We start from the raw sequence: 17,532 nt of genomic DNA on the forward strand, positions 1-17,532 counted from the left end.
ATTTTTGTACCAGCCTAGTGCTATTACACCTGGTTGAATCATTCAAATTATCATCAAGACCTTGATTAGCTGAATCAGGTGTGTCTGGTCTTGTATATGGATTTTCCTGCTAAAGGAAAAGGTTATGGATAAATAAAACATAGTAAATGGGATAATGCAAACTTTCAGATTAATGTTTTTACAGCGGTGTTCAATATCAATTTCAAGTGATGATTGAACACTTCAGTTGAAGGAATCATCCTCTTCATTGTCTTACCTGCTGGACCAGTGAATGTGATGGGGTCAGGATACCTGGCTCTGACAACTCGTGACAAAACAGAGAAGAGCTCTGCCTGGATGTTTGGGAGGTTTCGCACATCGCGGACAGAGAAGGTTTCGTTGGGGGAAGTTGAGATGGACTGCATCTCCCGGTAGTCAGCATTGTTAAAGCCAATACTGACAGGAACCACACCGATCCGCTTCAGGGCCATCGCCCATGGTCCAACACTATCACTAGACCTTTCACCACTAAGCAGAATGAGAATCTGTGGAACACCCTCCAGCCGCCTGCTTCCAGAGGAGGCAGTAAAGACATTGCCTCTGACATACTGGAGGGCTGCCCCAGTGTTGAGGGGTCTCCCCCCTTTGAGTGTGAGGCCTCTGACTGCATTTATAACACTGTCTTTGGTTGTGTAGGTGTTGAGATAGAAATTGGTTGTGGCGTCACTGCTGTACTGGACCACAGAAACTCTGTCTTTGCTCTCCCCCAGATTGAACCTCCCCACTACTCTCTGTATAAAGTCACGTACAGCTGGAAAGTAATTTCTAGCATCATCAGATCCATCGACCAAAAAGACGACGTCCCTCTTGACCTCTTCAGGTTGAGCTACAAATAACAATAAATGTAGGTTGCGTTTTGCACAATGTCTCATAAAATGGAAAGGAACTTACTTCAAATGATCATAGCCAATGTTCTTTTGCCATTTTTTAAGAAATTAAGAATATAATCATGTTGTTGAAAATTAAAAAGAATAATGAATAATTCTGACACAGAATTTCTATATACAATAAGAATCTGTAAAATACAGAAATATAGAATATTCTGTGAAACATGAAGAACAACATTCATCACACTATGAAGACTTACCTATAAGAGTGGTGTGTTTCAAAGTGAACAGTACATCTAGCAATGTGTCGGGGAGTTCTCCAAAGTCAGTGATGGGAAAAACAAAGTTAGTGTTGGAAGCTGTGGCGGGAAGACCATTAGGATCTGTGCCGATGCTGAAGCTCACAACGCCGAGATCTCTGAGTGACGCAGTCGATTGTCTAACACTATCACTGGATGCTCCTCCTGTGAGCAGTATCAGTACTTGAGGAACCCCTTCAAGATGCCGACTCCCAGACAGGGTAATGAAGACGTTGTCCCTGACATACTGCAGTGCTGCTCCAGTTGTGCGTGGTCTTCCTCCCTTATGCTTCAATGTTCTAATCTTACTGATGACAACGTCCTTGGTGGAATAGGAGCTCAGGTGGAAGTAGACTACTGCATCTCTGCTGAACTGGACCACTGCTACTCTGTCTCTGTCTTCGGCAACGTCCAGGTTTTCCACAACTCTTCTCATGAAGTCACGCATGGCAGGAAACCCGCTACGGCTGTCGTCAGAACCGTCGATGAGGAAAACAACATCACGCCGTCCCAAACGCACTTCCACTAAGGAGGACATCACATGGTGACTTAACAAGATGCAGCTCTGGCCACAGAGAGAGGGCATAACATGCTATAACCATTTGGCATAGCAAAAGAATAGAAAGAAGTCAAACAAATTTTGCGAACACCATTCCAGCGTAAAATGGTGAGAGTCAAGCCAGTAGTGACACTTTGAAAGATGTAAAGCAAGAATTGTGACAAATCACCCAGCATTTCATTTCAAAATGCTACTTGTATGAAAGCAAATAGGAAAACTTGAACACTGTTTCACCACATGCCATTCATTGCAAGAGTAGATACAGTGGCTCATTGTTCTCTTTCATTGAAGGACAATGGCAAATTAAGTCCAATACTGAGTCAAAAGCGGAATGATCTATGATATAGGCTAATTCAGGAGTAGCGGTCTATCTTGAAGGGGAGAGCTCACGAGAAATAAGATCCATTATTCTCCCATTGGATAATAATGTCAGACAACAGAGTGGAAGGTCAACCCCATGATTCAAAGGGATTCACAAGTGTCAAGAAGCAGCCAAGAGAAAAAGTTTGTTCAACATCTCTTCCTTACCCAAAATCCCTGCATTTCTCTCAGCAGTTATACTCATTGAAGACAAAAGTTGTTTTTCCAACCTATACAGTTCAGAGTACTCTGAAAACCTAAGTGCCAAAGAGGGATTGAAGGAGAGTGCTTGCAGGTCTTCTATGTTTGTATCTTTGGACCCAACAGAGATGACCGTGATGCCCTGTTTCTGCAGAGCATCAGCAGCAGGGTGCATCAGGTCTGTGGATCTTCCTCCGCTCAGAATAACTAACAGCTGTGGGACACCGAGGAGGCGTCTGCTTCCAGCTGAACCTGTGAAAACATTGTCCCTAAGGTACCGGAGAGCTGTTCCAGTGTTGCGGTACGGACCTCCCTTATGACTCAGACCTCTAACAGTGTCAATAACCTCTTCCTTTGTGGTGTAGGTGTTAAGATACAAGTGGACCTCTGGATCTCTGCTGTACTGGACCACTGAAACTTGATCTTTGTTCTCCTCCACATTGAGTTTCTCCACCACTCTCTGAACAAAATCACGCACCGCTGGGAATCCATTCCGAGTGTCGTCAGAACCATCCAGCAGGAATACTATGTCCCTTTTTGATACTTAATTTCAGATAAAGAACACATCAAACATAATTAGTGGAAGTAATCTGTCAACTCTAGAAAAACTATGCTTAGACTAATAATGTCTTGATTATTTCAAAATGAATGAACTAATTACCTGGAGAGCAACTGCAGCTGAATGAAAGTAAACATTGATGCTATAATGAAGAGATCGACGCCTATTTAAGGAATAGGTACTCGTCTCAATTGTTGTGTTCAAAGGCAATGGAAAACAGAAGGGTTCAGTTTTAAGAGTTAAGTTGGGAATATTGCAAAGCAATATTCTGAATGTAAAGTCTGAATGTAAAACAGAAGCATTCCTTCTGAAGATTCAAGACTTTGAAAGTAAAACGTATGAAGAGAAAAGGAGAAATATATGACAGAAAACATGATCAAGATTTATGGCAAATCAGAGTTAAAAAAAAAAGCAACTTTTCATTGTAAAAAGGGACCACCATTGACAGTGGGCGGGTATTTTCCAAATAAGCGTTTTGCTTACAGACAGGATTTTGGAGAGTAAAGACAACATAAATATTGCTCAAATAAGTGTTGGTATAAACCAGTAAAAGAGTTTACAACATCACAAAACTTATTACAAACCTTGAAGCTAATACAATAGTGTCAGTGATATGCAAACAAAAATGATTTACCTATAACACCGGGACTGGAGACTTGGGTAATGGATGATAAAAGCTCAGATTGCAGGCCTGGTAGGTCTGAGAAGTCCCGCGCCCGCAGGATGAGCTGAGGGTCAGATGTGATTGACTGTATTTCTCTGGAGTCAGCCTGTCTGATGGCCACACCGATACTCTGAACTCCGAGATCTTTCAAATCAAAGGCTGCTTGGCCAACATTATCACTGGACCGCCCCCCACTCAGAAGAATAAGTATCTGAGGGACGCCCTCTTGGCGTCTGCTTCCAGAAGAGGCGGAAAAGACGTTGTCCCTGACGTACTGGAGGGCTGCCCCAGTGTTGAGGGGTCTCCCTCCTCTGTGCCTCAGGCCTCTAACAGTTTCAAGAACTTCCTCCTTTGTGTTGTAAGTGTTCAGATAGAAATGGGCCTCTTGATCTCTACTGTACTGAACCACAGAGATACGGTCTTTGTTTGGTCCCACATTGAGTTTCCCCAACACTTTATGGATAAAATCACGCATTGCTGTGAATCCATTCCTTGTGCCATCAGAACCATCCAAAAGGAATACAATATCTCTGGGACCTATAAGGCTTGCTCCTATTAAATAAACATGAAGAGAAAGGATTTCTAAAACTTTAAACGTCTACCAAGTGTTGCAAACTCATCTTGAAATAGGAAAGCTGATCAGATTAAATAGACAGCAAACATATATCGTAATTACACAAAGGGCAAATACTGAAAGGTTCATTAGTATGTTCATCAGGATACAATACAATTAATATTAAGTATTTTAAAAAATCATGAATATTAACACAAGAGCCTTGAATATGGCTAAACTGAAAATGTACGAAAGGCGTCTTACCGATTGAGGTAATGTTAAAAGTGTCAACTTTAGAGAGGATCTGCTCTTGGATGTTTGAGAGGTCAGTGAATTCAGACACTGAAACAGCATAACTTGGATTGAAAGAAATTCGCTGAAGCTCAGTTCTGTCTGACCCTTGTGATCCAAGGCTGACAATCATGACACCATGCTCCTTCAGGGTAGAGGCTGGTGTATCAACATCATCAGTGGACCGCCCACCACTCAACAGAAACAGTATTTGAGGGACACCCTCTTGATGTCTGCTTCCAGAGGAGGCAGTAAAGATGTTGTCACTAACGTACTGGAGAGCTGCCCCAGTGTTGATTGGTCTACCTCCTTTGTGCCTCAGGCCTCTAACAGTGTCAAGAATTTCCTCCTTTGTGTTGTAAGTGTTCAAATAGAAATTGACATGTTGATCTCTACTGTACTGAACCACAGAAACACGGTCTTTGTTCTCCTCCACATTGAGTTTCTCCACCATTCTCTGAACAAAGTCACGCATTGCTGGGAATCCATTCCTTGTACCATCGGAACCATCCAGAAGGAATACCACATCCTTTCTGGCGGTTGTTTGCTCCACTAGGAGTATTAGAAATAAAAAGAGAAAATCATGTCAACATTTTTTCATTGAACCTGAGTATGAAATATGTGTGTGTGTTATTTTACTTTTCTGACATATCCCAAGAGATATTTCAGAAATGCCTAAAGGATTATCCACATAAGCTTACCTATGAATGTTGGGGTTGTGGGTGTCACCTCAACAAGTACAGTTTTGAGCGAGGAGAAAAACTGCTGCTGGACAGTGGGGAGGTCAGAGAATTCAGACACAGATTGGGCATAACTAGGACCAGTGACAATCTTTTCAACCTCTCTGCTGGAATTTCTGGTTCCAATGCCAAATATCAAGACGCCACTCTCTTTGAGGGCAGAGGCTGGAGTATCAACATTATCACTGGACCTCCCGCCACTCAGCAGAATCAGTAACTGAGGGACGGCCTCTTGGCGTCTGCTACCAGAGGAGGCAGTGAAGACGTTATCCCTCACGTACTGGAGAGCTGCCCCGGTGTTCAGGGGTCTACCTCCTTTGTGCCTCAGGACTCTAACAGTGTCAAGAATTTCCTCCTTTGTGTGGTAAGTGTTCAGATAGAAATGGACTTGTTGATCTCTACTGTACTGGACCACAGAAACACGGTCTTTGTTCTCCTCCACATTGAGGTTCTCCACCACTTTCTGAACAAAGTCACGCATTGCTGGGAATCCATTCCTTGTGCCATCAGAACCATCCAGAAGGAATACCACATCCTTTCTGGCGGGGTCATGATCAACTGAGAAAACAAAGAGATTATATCAATGAAATAAATGTGGTGTTAAAGGCCCAATGAAACGCTAACACCCAATGGTGATCAAGGCCCAACTGACTTGTTGCTGTCTGTATTCATGACATGATCGGTGGCAATATGAGGAGACATACCTAACACTGTTGTTGATTCTGGAGTAACTTCAATTCCCACTGCCTCCACTGAGGACAGGAGTTGCTGTTGGACACTGGGAAGGTCAGTGAAGTCAGACACAGACAGAGCATAACTGGGATCATGTGATATCCTCTGCAATTCTCTGCTATCAGAGCTCCTTGTTCCAATTCCAAAGACCAAGACCCCAAGCTCCTTCAGAGCAGAGGCTGGTGTGTCAACATTGTCAAAGGACCTTCCACCACTCAGCAGTATCAGAATCTGTGGAACACCTTCCAGGCGCCTACTTCCAGCAGACACAGTGAAGACATTGTCCCTCACATAGTGAAGAGCTGCCCCAGTGTTGAGGGGTCTCCCGCCTTTGTGCCTCAGACCTCTGACAGTGTCAAGAACCTCTCCCTTTGTTGTGTATGTGTTCAGATAGAATTGTGCGGCTGGATCTCTGCTGTACTGAACCACTGAGACGCGATCTTTGTTCTCATCCACATTGAGTGTCTCCACTACTCTTTGGACAAAGTCAAGCATGGCTGGGAATCCATTCCTAGTGGCATCAGTGCCATCCAGCAAGAACACAACATCCCTCCTGGGAGCCCGATGCTCAACTACGGAATATCAAAGTTTGAAAGAGAGTCAAATTACATGCTGCATCCGGAACATACAGGAAAAAGCTACTATGGTCACATAGGAGTCACCCCTTTCCCCGTACTTATGCTAGGGAACATTGCTACAGAGCTATACATCTAAAATGGAATCATTAAGGAAGGCCTCAATGGAAATGGAAATTATCAAGACTGTACATTTTTCCAATATTGGTTAGACTTTGAATTCCACGTGTAATTACACTGTAGTAAGGACAGTGTAAAGTGTTACGTAAATGTCTTACCTATTACTGTTGGTGTCGTGGGGGTGCCCTGTACACCGACTGTGCTCACGGCAAAAAGTAGCTGCTCTTGGACATTGGGGAGGTCAGTGAATTCAGACACTGAGAGAGCATGACTAGGTTCAGAGGATATCTTCTGCAATTCTCTGCCATCAGAGCCCCTTGTTCCAATTGCAAACACCAAGACCCCAAGTTCCTTGAGAGCAGATGCCGGTGTATCTACATTGTCAACGGACCTTCCACCACTCAGCACAATCAGTATCTGAGGGACGCCCTCTTGGCGTCTGCTTCCAGAGGAGGCAGTAAGGACATTGTCCCTCACGTACTGGAGAGCTGCCCCGGTGTTGAGGGGTCTACCTCCTTTGTGCCTCAGGCCTCTAACAGTGTCAAGAATTTCCTCCTTTGTGTTGTAAGTGTTCAGATAGAAATTGACATGTTGATCTCTACTGTACTGAACCACAGAAACACGGTCTTTGTTCTCCTCCACATTGAGTTTCTCCACCATTCTCTGAACAAAGTCACGCATTGCTGGGAATCCATTCCTTGTACCATCGGAACCATCCAGAAGGAATACCACATCCTTTCTGGCGGTTGTTTGCTCCACTAGGAGTATTAGAAATAAAAAGAGAAAATCATGTCAACATTTTTTCATTGAACCTGAGTATGAAATATGTGTGTGTGTTATTTTACTTTTCTGACATATCCCAAGAGATATTTCAGAAATGCCTAAAGGATTATCCACATAAGCTTACCTATGAATGTTGGGGTTGTGGGTGTCACCTCAACAAGTACAGTTTTGAGCGAGGAGAAAAACTGCTGCTGGACAGTGGGGAGGTCAGAGAATTCAGACACAGATTGGGCATAACTAGGACCAGTGACAATCTTTTCAACCTCTCTGCTGGAATTTCTGGTTCCAATGCCAAATATCAAGACGCCACTCTCTTTGAGGGCAGAGGCTGGAGTATCAACATTATCACTGGACCGCCCGCCACTCAGCAGAATCAGTAACTGAGGGACGGCCTCTTGGCGTCTGCTACCAGAGGAGGCAGTGAAGACGTTATCCCTCACGTACTGGAGAGCTGCCCCGGTGTTCAGGGGTCTACCTCCTTTGTGCCTCAGGACTCTAACAGTGTCAAGAATTTCCTCCTTTGTGTGGTAAGTGTTCAGATAGAAATGGACTTGTTGATCTCTACTGTACTGGACCACAGAAACACGGTCTTTGTTCTCCTCCACATTGAGGTTCTCCACCACTTTCTGAACAAAGTCACGCATTGCTGGGAATCCATTCCTTGTGCCATCAGAACCATCCAAAAGGAATACCACATCCTTTCTGGCGGGGTCATGATCAACTGAGAAAACAGAGAGATTATATCAATGAAATAAATGTGGTGTTAAAGGCCCAGTGAAACGCTAACACCCAATGGTGATCAAGGCCCAACTGACTTGTTGCTGTCTGTATTCATGACATGATCGGTGGCAATATGAGGAGACATACCTAACACTGTTGTTGATTCTGGAGTAACTTCAATTCCCACTGCCTCCACTGAGGACAGGAGTTGCTGTTGGACACTGGGAAGGTCAGTGAAGTCAGACACAGACAGAGCATAACTGGGATCATGTGATATCCTCTGCAATTCTCTGCTATCAGAGCTCCTTGTTCCAATTCCAAAGACCAAGACCCCGAGCTCCTTCAGAGCAGAGGCTGGTGTGTCAACATTGTCAGAAGACCTTCCACCACTCAGCAGTATCAGAATCTGTGGAACACCTTCCAGGCGCCTACTTCCAGCAGACACAGTGAAGACATTGTCCCTCACATAGTGAAGAGCTGCCCCAGTGTTGAGGGGTCTCCCGCCTTTGTGCCTCAGACCTCTGACAGTGTCAAGAACCTCTCCCTTTGTTGTGTATGTGTTCAGATAGAATTGTGCGGCTGGATCTCTGCTGTACTGAACCACTGAGACGCGATCTTTGTTCTCATCCACATTGAGTGTCTCCACTACTCTTTGGACAAAGTCAAGCATGGCTGGGAATCCATTCCTAGTGGCATCAGTGCCATCCAGCAAGAACACAACATCCCTCCTGGGAGCCCGATGCTCAACTACGGAATATCAAAGTTTGAAAGAGAGTCAAATTACATGCTGCATCCGGAACATACAGGAAAAAGCTACTATGGTCACATAGGAGTCACCCCTTTCCCCGTACTTATGCTAGGGAACATTGCTACAGAGCTATACATCTAAAATGGAATCATTAAGGAAGGCCTCAATGGAAATGGAAATGATCAAGACTGTACATTTTTCCAATATTGGTTAGACTTTGAATTCCACGTGTAATTACACTGTAGTAAGGACAGTGTAAAGTGTTACGTAAATGTCTTACCTATTACTGTTGGTGTCGTGGGGGTGCCCTGTACACCGACTGTGCTCACGGCAAAAAGTAGCTGCTCTTGGACATTGGGGAGGTCAGTGAATTCAGACACTGAGAGAGCATGACTAGGTTCAGAGGATATCTTCTGCAATTCTCTGCCATCAGAGCCCCTTGTTCCAATTGCAAACACCAAGACCCCAAGTTCCTTGAGAGCAGATGCCGGTGTATCTACATTGTCAACGGACCTTCCACCACTCAGCACAATCAGTATCTGAGGGACGCCCTCTTGGCGTCTGCTTCCAGAGGAGGCAGTAAGGACATTGTCCCTCACGTACTGGAGAGCTGCCCCGGTGTTGAGGGGTCTACCTCCTTTGTGCCTCAGGCCTCTAACAGTGTCAAGAATTTCCTCCTTTGTGTTGTAAGTGTTCAGATAGAAATTGACATGTTGATCTCTACTGTACTGAACCACAGAAACACGGTCTTTGTTCTCCTCCACATTGAGTTTCTCCACCATTCTCTGAACAAAGTCACGCATTGCTGGGAATCCATTCCTTGTACCATCGGAACCATCCAGAAGGAATACCACATCCTTTCTGGTGGTTGTTTGCTCCACTAGGAGTATTAGAAATAAAAAGAGAAAATCATGTCAACATTTTTTCATTGAACCTGAGTATGAAATATGTGTGTGTGTTATTTTACTTTTCTGACATATCCCAAGAGATATTTCAGAAATGCCTAAAGGATTATCCACATAAGCTTACCTATGAATGTTGGGGTTGTGGGTGTCACCTCAACAAGTACAGTTTTGAGCGAGGAGAAAAACTGCTGCTGGACAGTGGGGAGGTCAGAGAATTCAGACACAGATTGGGCATAACTAGGACCAGTGACAATCTTTTCAACCTCTCTGCTGGAATTTCTGGTTCCAATGCCAAATATCAAGACGCCACTCTCTTTGAGGGCAGAGGCTGGAGTATCAACATTATCACTGGACCGCCCGCCACTCAGCAGAATCAGTAACTGAGGGACGGCCTCTTGGCGTCTGCTACCAGAGGAGGCAGTGAAGACGTTATCCCTCACGTACTGGAGAGCTGCCCCGGTGTTCAGGGGTCTACCTCCTTTGTGCCTCAGGACTCTAACAGTGTCAAGAATTTCCTCCTTTGTGTGGTAAGTGTTCAGATAGAAATGGACTTGTTGATCTCTACTGTACTGGACCACAGAAACACGGTCTTTGTTCTCCTCCACATTGAGGTTCTCCACCACTTTCTGAACAAAGTCACGCATTGCTGGGAATCCATTCCTTGTGCCATCAGAACCATCCAAAAGGAATACCACATCCTTTCTGGCGGGGTCATGATCAACTGAGAAAACAGAGAGATTATATCAATGAAATAAATGTGGTGTTAAAGGCCCAGTGAAACGCTAACACCCAATGGTGATCAAGGCCCAACTGACTTGTTGCTGTCTGTATTCATGACATGATCGGTGGCAATATGAGGAGACATACCTAACACTGTTGTTGATTCTGGAGTAACTTCAATTCCCACTGCCTCCACTGAGGACAGGAGTTGCTGTTGGACACTGGGAAGGTCAGTGAAGTCAGACACAGACAGAGCATAACTGGGATCATGTGATATCTTCTGCAATTCTCTGCTATCAGAGCTCCTTGTTCCAATTCCAAAGACCAAGACCCCGAGCTCCTTCAGAGCAGAGGCTGGTGTGTCAACATTGTCAGAAGACCTTCCACCACTCAGCAGTATCAGAATCTGTGGAACACCTTCCAGGCGCCTACTTCCAGCAGACACAGTGAAGACATTGTCCCTCAAATAGTGAAGAGCTGCCCCAGTGTTGAGGGGTCTCCCGCCTTTGTGCCTCAGACCTCTGACAGTGTCAAGAACCTCTCCCTTTGTTGTGTATGTGTTCAGATAGAATTGTGCGGCTGGATCTCTGCTGTACTGAACCACTGAGACGCGATCTTTGTTCTCATCCACATTGAGTGTCTCCACTACTCTTTGGACAAAGTCAAGCATGGCTGGGAATCCATTCCTAGTGGCATCAGTGCCATCCAGCAAGAACACAACATCCCTCCTGGGAGCCCGATGCTCAACTACGGAATATCAAAGTTTGAAAGAGAGTCAAATTACATGCTGCATCCGGAACATACAGGAAAAAGCTACTATGGTCACATAGGAGTCACCCCTTTCCCCGTACTTATGCTAGGGAACATTGCTACAGAGCTATACATCTAAAATGGAATCATTAAGGAAGGCCTCAATGGAAATGGAAATGATCAAGACTGTACATTTTTCCAATATTGGTTAGACTTTGAATTCCACGTGTAATTACACTGTAGTAAGGACAGTGTAAAGTGTTACGTAAATGTCTTACCTATTACTGTTGGTGTCGTGGGGGTGCCCTGTACACCGACTGTGCTCACGGCAAAAAGTAGCTGCTCTTGGACATTGGGGAGGTCAGTGAATTCAGACACTGAGAGAGCATGACTAGGTTCAGAGGATATCTTCTGCAATTCTCTGCCATCAGAGCCCCTTGTTCCAATTGCAAACACCAAGACCCCAAGTTCCTTGAGAGCAGATGCCGGTGTATCTACATTGTCAACGGACCTTCCACCACTCAGCACAATCAGTATCTGAGGGACGCCCTCTTGGCGTCTGCTTCCAGAGGAGGCAGTAAGGACATTGTCCCTCACGTACTGGAGAGCTGCCCCGGTGTTGAGGGGTCTACCTCCTTTGTGCCTCAGGCCTCTAACAGTGTCAAGAATTTCCTCCTTTGTGTTGTAAGTGTTCAGATAGAAATTGACATGTTGATCTCTACTGTACTGAACCACAGAAACACGGTCTTTGTTCTCCTCCACATTGAGTTTCTCCACCATTCTCTGAACAAAGTCACGCATTGCTGGGAATCCATTCCTTGTACCATCGGAACCATCCAGAAGGAATACCACATCCTTTCTGGCGGTTGTTTGCTCCACTAGGAGTATTAGAAATAAAAAGAGAAAATCATGTCAACATTTTTTCATTGAACCTGAGTATGAAATATGTGTGTGTGTTATTTTACTTTTCTGACATATCCCAAGAGATATTTCAGAAATGCCTAAAGGATTATCCACATAAGCTTACCTATGAATGTTGGGGTTGTGGGTGTCACCTCAACAAGTACAGTTTTGAGCGAGGAGAAAAACTGCTGCTGGACAGTGGGGAGGTCAGAGAATTCAGACACAGATTGGGCATAACTAGGACCAGTGACAATCTTTTCAACCTCTCTGCTGGAATTTCTGGTTCCAATGCCAAATATCAAGACGCCACTCTCTTTGAGGGCAGAGGCTGGAGTATCAACATTATCACTGGACCGCCCGCCACTCAGCAGAATCAGTAACTGAGGGACGGCCTCTTGGCGTCTGCTACCAGAGGAGGCAGTGAAGACGTTATCCCTCACGTACTGGAGAGCTGCCCCGGTGTTCAGGGGTCTACCTCCTTTGTGCCTCAGGACTCTAACAGTGTCAAGAATTTCCTCCTTTGTGTGGTAAGTGTTCAGATAGAAATGGACTTGTTGATCTCTACTGTACTGGACCACAGAAACACGGTCTTTGTTCTCCTCCACATTGAGGTTCTCCACCACTTTCTGAACAAAGTCACGCATTGCTGGGAATCCATTCCTTGTGCCATCAGAACCATCCAAAAGGAATACCACATCCTTTCTGGCGGGGTCATGATCAACTGAGAAAACAGAGAGATTATATCAATGAAATAAATGTGGTGTTAAAGGCCCAGTGAAACGCTAACACCCAATGGTGATCAAGGCCCAACTGACTTGTTGCTGTCTGTATTCATGACATGATCGGTGGCAATATGAGGAGACATACCTAACACTGTTGTTGATTCTGGAGTAACTTCAATTCCCACTGCCTCCACTGAGGACAGGAGTTGCTGTTGGACACTGGGAAGGTCAGTGAAGTCAGACACAGACAGAGCATAACTGGGATCATGTGATATCCTCTGCAATTCTCTGCTATCAGAGCTCCTTGTTCCAATTCCAAAGACCAAGACCCCGAGCTCCTTCAGAGCAGAGGCTGGTGTGTCAACATTGTCAGAAGACCTTCCACCACTCAGCAGTATCAGAATCTGTGGAACACCTTCCAGGCGCCTACTTCCAGCAGACACAGTGAAGACATTGTCCCTCACATAGTGAAGAGCTGCCCCAGTGTTGAGGGGTCTCCCGCCTTTGTGCCTCAGACCTCTGACAGTGTCAAGAACCTCTCCCTTTGTTGTGTATGTGTTCAGATAGAATTGTGCGGCTGGATCTCTGCTGTACTGAACCACTGAGACGCGATCTTTGTTCTCATCCACATTGAGTGTCTCCACTACTCTTTGGACAAAGTCAAGCATGGCTGGGAATCCATTCCTAGTGGCATCAGTGCCATCCAGCAAGAACACAACATCCCTCCTGGGAGCCCGATGCTCAACTACGGAATATCAAAGTTTGAAAGAGAGTCAAATTACATGCTGCATCCGGAACATACAGGAAAAAGCTACTATGGTCACATAGGAGTCACCCCTTTCCCCGTACTTATGCTAGGGAACATTGCTACAGAGCTATACATCTAAAATGGAATCATTAAGGAAGGCCTCAATGGAAATGGAAATGATCAAGACTGTACATTTTTCCAATATTGGTTAGACTTTGAATTCCACGTGTAATTACACTGTAGTAAGGACAGTGTAAAGTGTTACGTAAATGTCTTACCTATTACTGTTGGTGTCGTGGGGGTGCCCTGTACACCGACTGTGCTCACGGCAAAAAGTAGCTGCTCTTGGACATTGGGGAGGTCAGTGAATTCAGACACTGAGAGAGCATGACTAGGTTCAGAGGATATCTTCTGCAATTCTCTGCCATCAGAGCCCCTTGTTCCAATTGCAAACACCAAGACCCCAAGTTCCTTGAGAGCAGATGCCGGTGTATCTACATTGTCAACGGACCTTCCACCACTCAGCACAATCAGTATCTGAGGGACGCCCTCTTGGCGTCTGCTTCCAGAGGAGGCAGTAAGGACATTGTCCCTCACGTACTGGAGAGCTGCCCCGGTGTTGAGGGGTCTACCTCCTTTGTGCCTCAGGCCTCTAACAGTGTCAAGAATTTCCTCCTTTGTGTTGTAAGTGTTCAGATAGAAATTGACATGTTGATCTCTATTGTACTGAACCACAGAAACACGGTCTTTGTTCTCCTCCACATTGAGTTTCTCCACCATTCTCTGAACAAAGTCACGCATTGCTGGGAATCCATTCCTTGTACCATCGGAACCATCCAGAAGGAATACCACATCCTTTCTGGCGGTTGTTTGCTCCACTAGGAGTATTAGAAATAAAAAGAGAAAATCATGTCAACATTTTTTCATTGAACCTGAGTATGAAATATGTGTGTGTGTTATTTTACTTTTCTGACATATCCCAAGAGATATTTCAGAAATGCCTAAAGGATTATCCACATAAGCTTACCTATGAATGTTGGGGTTGTGGGTGTCACCTCAACAAGTACAGTTTTGAGCGAGGAGAAAAACTGCTGCTGGACAGTGGGGAGGTCAGAGAATTCAGACACAGATTGGGCATAACTAGGACCAGTGACAATCTTTTCAACCTCTCTGCTGGAATTTCTGGTTCCAATGCCAAATATCAAGACGCCACTCTCTTTGAGGGCAGAGGCTGGAGTATCAACATTATCACTGGACCGCCCGCCACTCAGCAGAATCAGTAACTGAGGGACGGCCTCTTGGCGTCTGCTACCAGAGGAGGCAGTGAAGACGTTATCCCTCACGTACTGGAGAGCTGCCCCGGTGTTCAGGGGTCTACCTCCTTTGTGCCTCAGGACTCTAACAGTGTCAAGAATTTCCTCCTTTGTGTGGTAAGTGTTCAGATAGAAATGGACTTGTTGATCTCTACTGTACTGGACCACAGAAACACGGTCTTTGTTCTCCTCCACATTGAGGTTCTCCACCACTTTCTGAACAAAGTCACGCATTGCTGGGAATCCATTCCTTGTGCCATCAGAACCATCCAAAAGGAATACCACATCCTTTCTGGCGGGGTCATGATCAACTGAGAAAACAGAGAGATTATATCAATGAAATAAATGTGGTGTTAAAGGCCCAGTGAAACGCTAACACCCAATGGTGATCAAGGCCCAACTGACTTGTTGCTGTCTGTATTCATGACATGATCGGTGGCAATATGAGGAGACATACCTAACACTGTTGTTGATTCTGGAGTAACTTCAATTCCCACTGCCTCCACTGAGGACAGGAGTTGCTGTTGGACACTGGGAAGGTCAGTGAAGTCAGACACAGACAGAGCATAACTGGGATCATGTGATATCTTCTGCAATTCTCTGCTATCAGAGCTCCTTGTTCCAATTCCAAAGACCAAGACCCCGAGCTCCTTCAGAGCAGAGGCTGGTGTGTCAACATTGTCAGAAGACCTTCCACCACTCAGCAGTATCAGAATCTGTGGAACACCTTCCAGGCGCCTACTTCCAGCAGACACAGTGAAGACATTGTCCCTCAAATAGTGAAGAGCTGCCCCAGTGTTGAGGGGTCTCCCGCCTTTGTGCCTCAGACCTCTGACAGTGTCAAGAACCTCTCCCTTTGTTGTGTATGTGTTCAGATAGAATTGTGCGGCTGGATCTCTGCTGTACTGAACCACTGAGACGCGATCTTTGTTCTCATCCACATTGAGTGTCTCCACTACTCTTTGGACAAAGTCAAGCATGGCTGGGAATCCATTCCTAGTGGCATCAGTGCCATCCAGCAAGAACACAACATCCCTCCTGGGAGCCCGATGCTCAACTACGGAATATCAAAGTTTGAAAGAGAGTCAAATTACATGCTGCATCCGGAACATACAGGAAAAAGCTACTATGGTCACATAGGAGTCACCCCTTTCCCCGTACTTATGCTAGGGAACATTGCTACAGAGCTATACATCTAAAATGGAATCATTAAGGAAGGCCTCAATGGAAATGGAAATGATCAAGACTGTACATTTTTCCAATATTGGTTAGACTTTGAATTCCACGTGTAATTACACTGTAGTAAGGACAGTGTAAAGTGTTACGTAAATGTCTTACCTATTACTGTTGGTGTCGTGGGGGTGCCCTGTACACCGACTGTGCTCACGGCAAAAAGTAGCTGCTCTTGGACATTGGGGAGGTCAGTGAATTCAGACACTGAGAGAGCATGACTAGGTTCAGAGGATATCTTCTGCAATTCTCTGCCATCAGAGCCCCTTGTTCCAATTGCAAACACCAAGACCCCAAGTTCCTTGAGAGCAGATGCCGGTGTATCTACATTGTCAACGGACCTTCCACCACTCAGCACAATCAGTATCTGAGGGACGCCCTCTTGGCGTCTGCTTCCAGAGGAGGCAGTAAGGACATTGTCCCTCACGTACTGGAGAGCTGCCCCGGTGTTGAGGGGTCTACCTCCTTTGTGCCTCAGGCCTCTAACAGTGTCAAGAATTTCCTCCTTTGTGTTGTAAGTGTTCAGATAGAAATTGACATGTTGATCTCTACTGTACTGAACCACAGAAACACGGTCTTTGTTCTCCTCCACATTGAGTTTCTCCACCATTCTCTGAACAAAGTCACGCATTGCTGGGAATCCATTCCTTGTACCATCGGAACCATCCAGAAGGAATACCACATCCTTTCTGGCGGTTGTTTGCTCCACTAGGAGTATTAGAAATAAAAAGAGAAAATCATGTCAACATTTTTTCATTGAACCTGAGTATGAAATATGTGTGTGTGTTATTTTACTTTTCTGACATATCCCAAGAGATATTTCAGAAATGCCTAAAGGATTATCCACATAAGCTTACCTATGAATGTTGGGGTTGTGGGTGTCACCTCAACAAGTACAGTTTTGAGCGAGGAGAAAAACTGCTGCTGGACAGTGGGGAGGTCAGAGAATTCAGACACAGATTGGGCATAACTAGGACCAGTGACAATCTTTTCAACCTCTCTGCTGGAATTTCTGGTTCCAATGCCAAATATCAAGACGCCACTCTCTTTGAGGGCAGAGGCTGGAGTATCAACATTATCACTGGACCGCCCGCCACTCAGCAGAATCAGTAACTGAGGGACGGCCTCTTGGCGTCTGCTACCAGAGGAGGCAGTGAAGACGTTATCCCTCACGTACTGGAGAGCTGCCCCGGTGTTCAGGGGTCTACCTCCTTTGTGCCTCAGGACTCTAACAGTGTCAAGAATTTCCTCCTTTGTGTGGTAAGTGTTCAGATAGAAATGGACTTGTTGATCTCTACTGTACTGGACCACAGAAACACGGTCTTTGTTCTCCTCCACATTGAGGTTCTCCACCACTTTCTGAACAAAGTCACACATTGCTGGGAATCCATTCCTTGTGCCATCAGAACCATCCAGAAGGAATACCACATCCTTTCTGGCGGGGTCATGATCAACTGAGAAAACAGAGAGA

General features: G+C 45.3%; 2 protein-coding genes across 2 annotated transcripts in view; both read right to left on the reverse strand.

Annotated features, from left to right (window-relative positions):
• LOC310813378 (collagen alpha-3(VI) chain-like) overlaps positions 1-17,532 on the reverse strand; it is a 92,367-nt gene that overhangs the window by 24,150 nt on the left and 50,685 nt on the right. The gene's annotated exons all lie outside the window — the stretch shown is intronic.
• LOC310812677 (collagen alpha-3(VI) chain-like) lies at positions 75-17,438 on the reverse strand (the record flags this gene model as incomplete). Its single annotated transcript, XM_083681331.1, has 21 exons — positions 75-106; positions 257-865; positions 1,127-1,730; positions 2,410-2,828; positions 3,479-3,908; positions 5,082-5,650; positions 5,797-6,396; positions 6,678-7,277; positions 7,427-8,023; positions 8,170-8,769; positions 9,051-9,650; positions 9,800-10,396; positions 10,543-11,142; positions 11,424-12,023; positions 12,173-12,769; positions 12,916-13,515; positions 13,797-14,396; positions 14,546-15,142; positions 15,289-15,888; positions 16,170-16,769; positions 16,919-17,438. The coding sequence occupies 21 exons, from the start codon at positions 17,436-17,438 to the stop codon at positions 75-77; spliced, it is 11,571 nt and encodes a 3,856-aa protein (XP_083537457.1).

Source organism: Argentina silus (assembly GCF_951799395.1).
Source record: "Argentina silus genome assembly, chromosome: 12".
In the NCBI taxonomy this organism is placed as follows: Eukaryota; Metazoa; Chordata; class Actinopteri; order Argentiniformes; family Argentinidae; genus Argentina; species Argentina silus.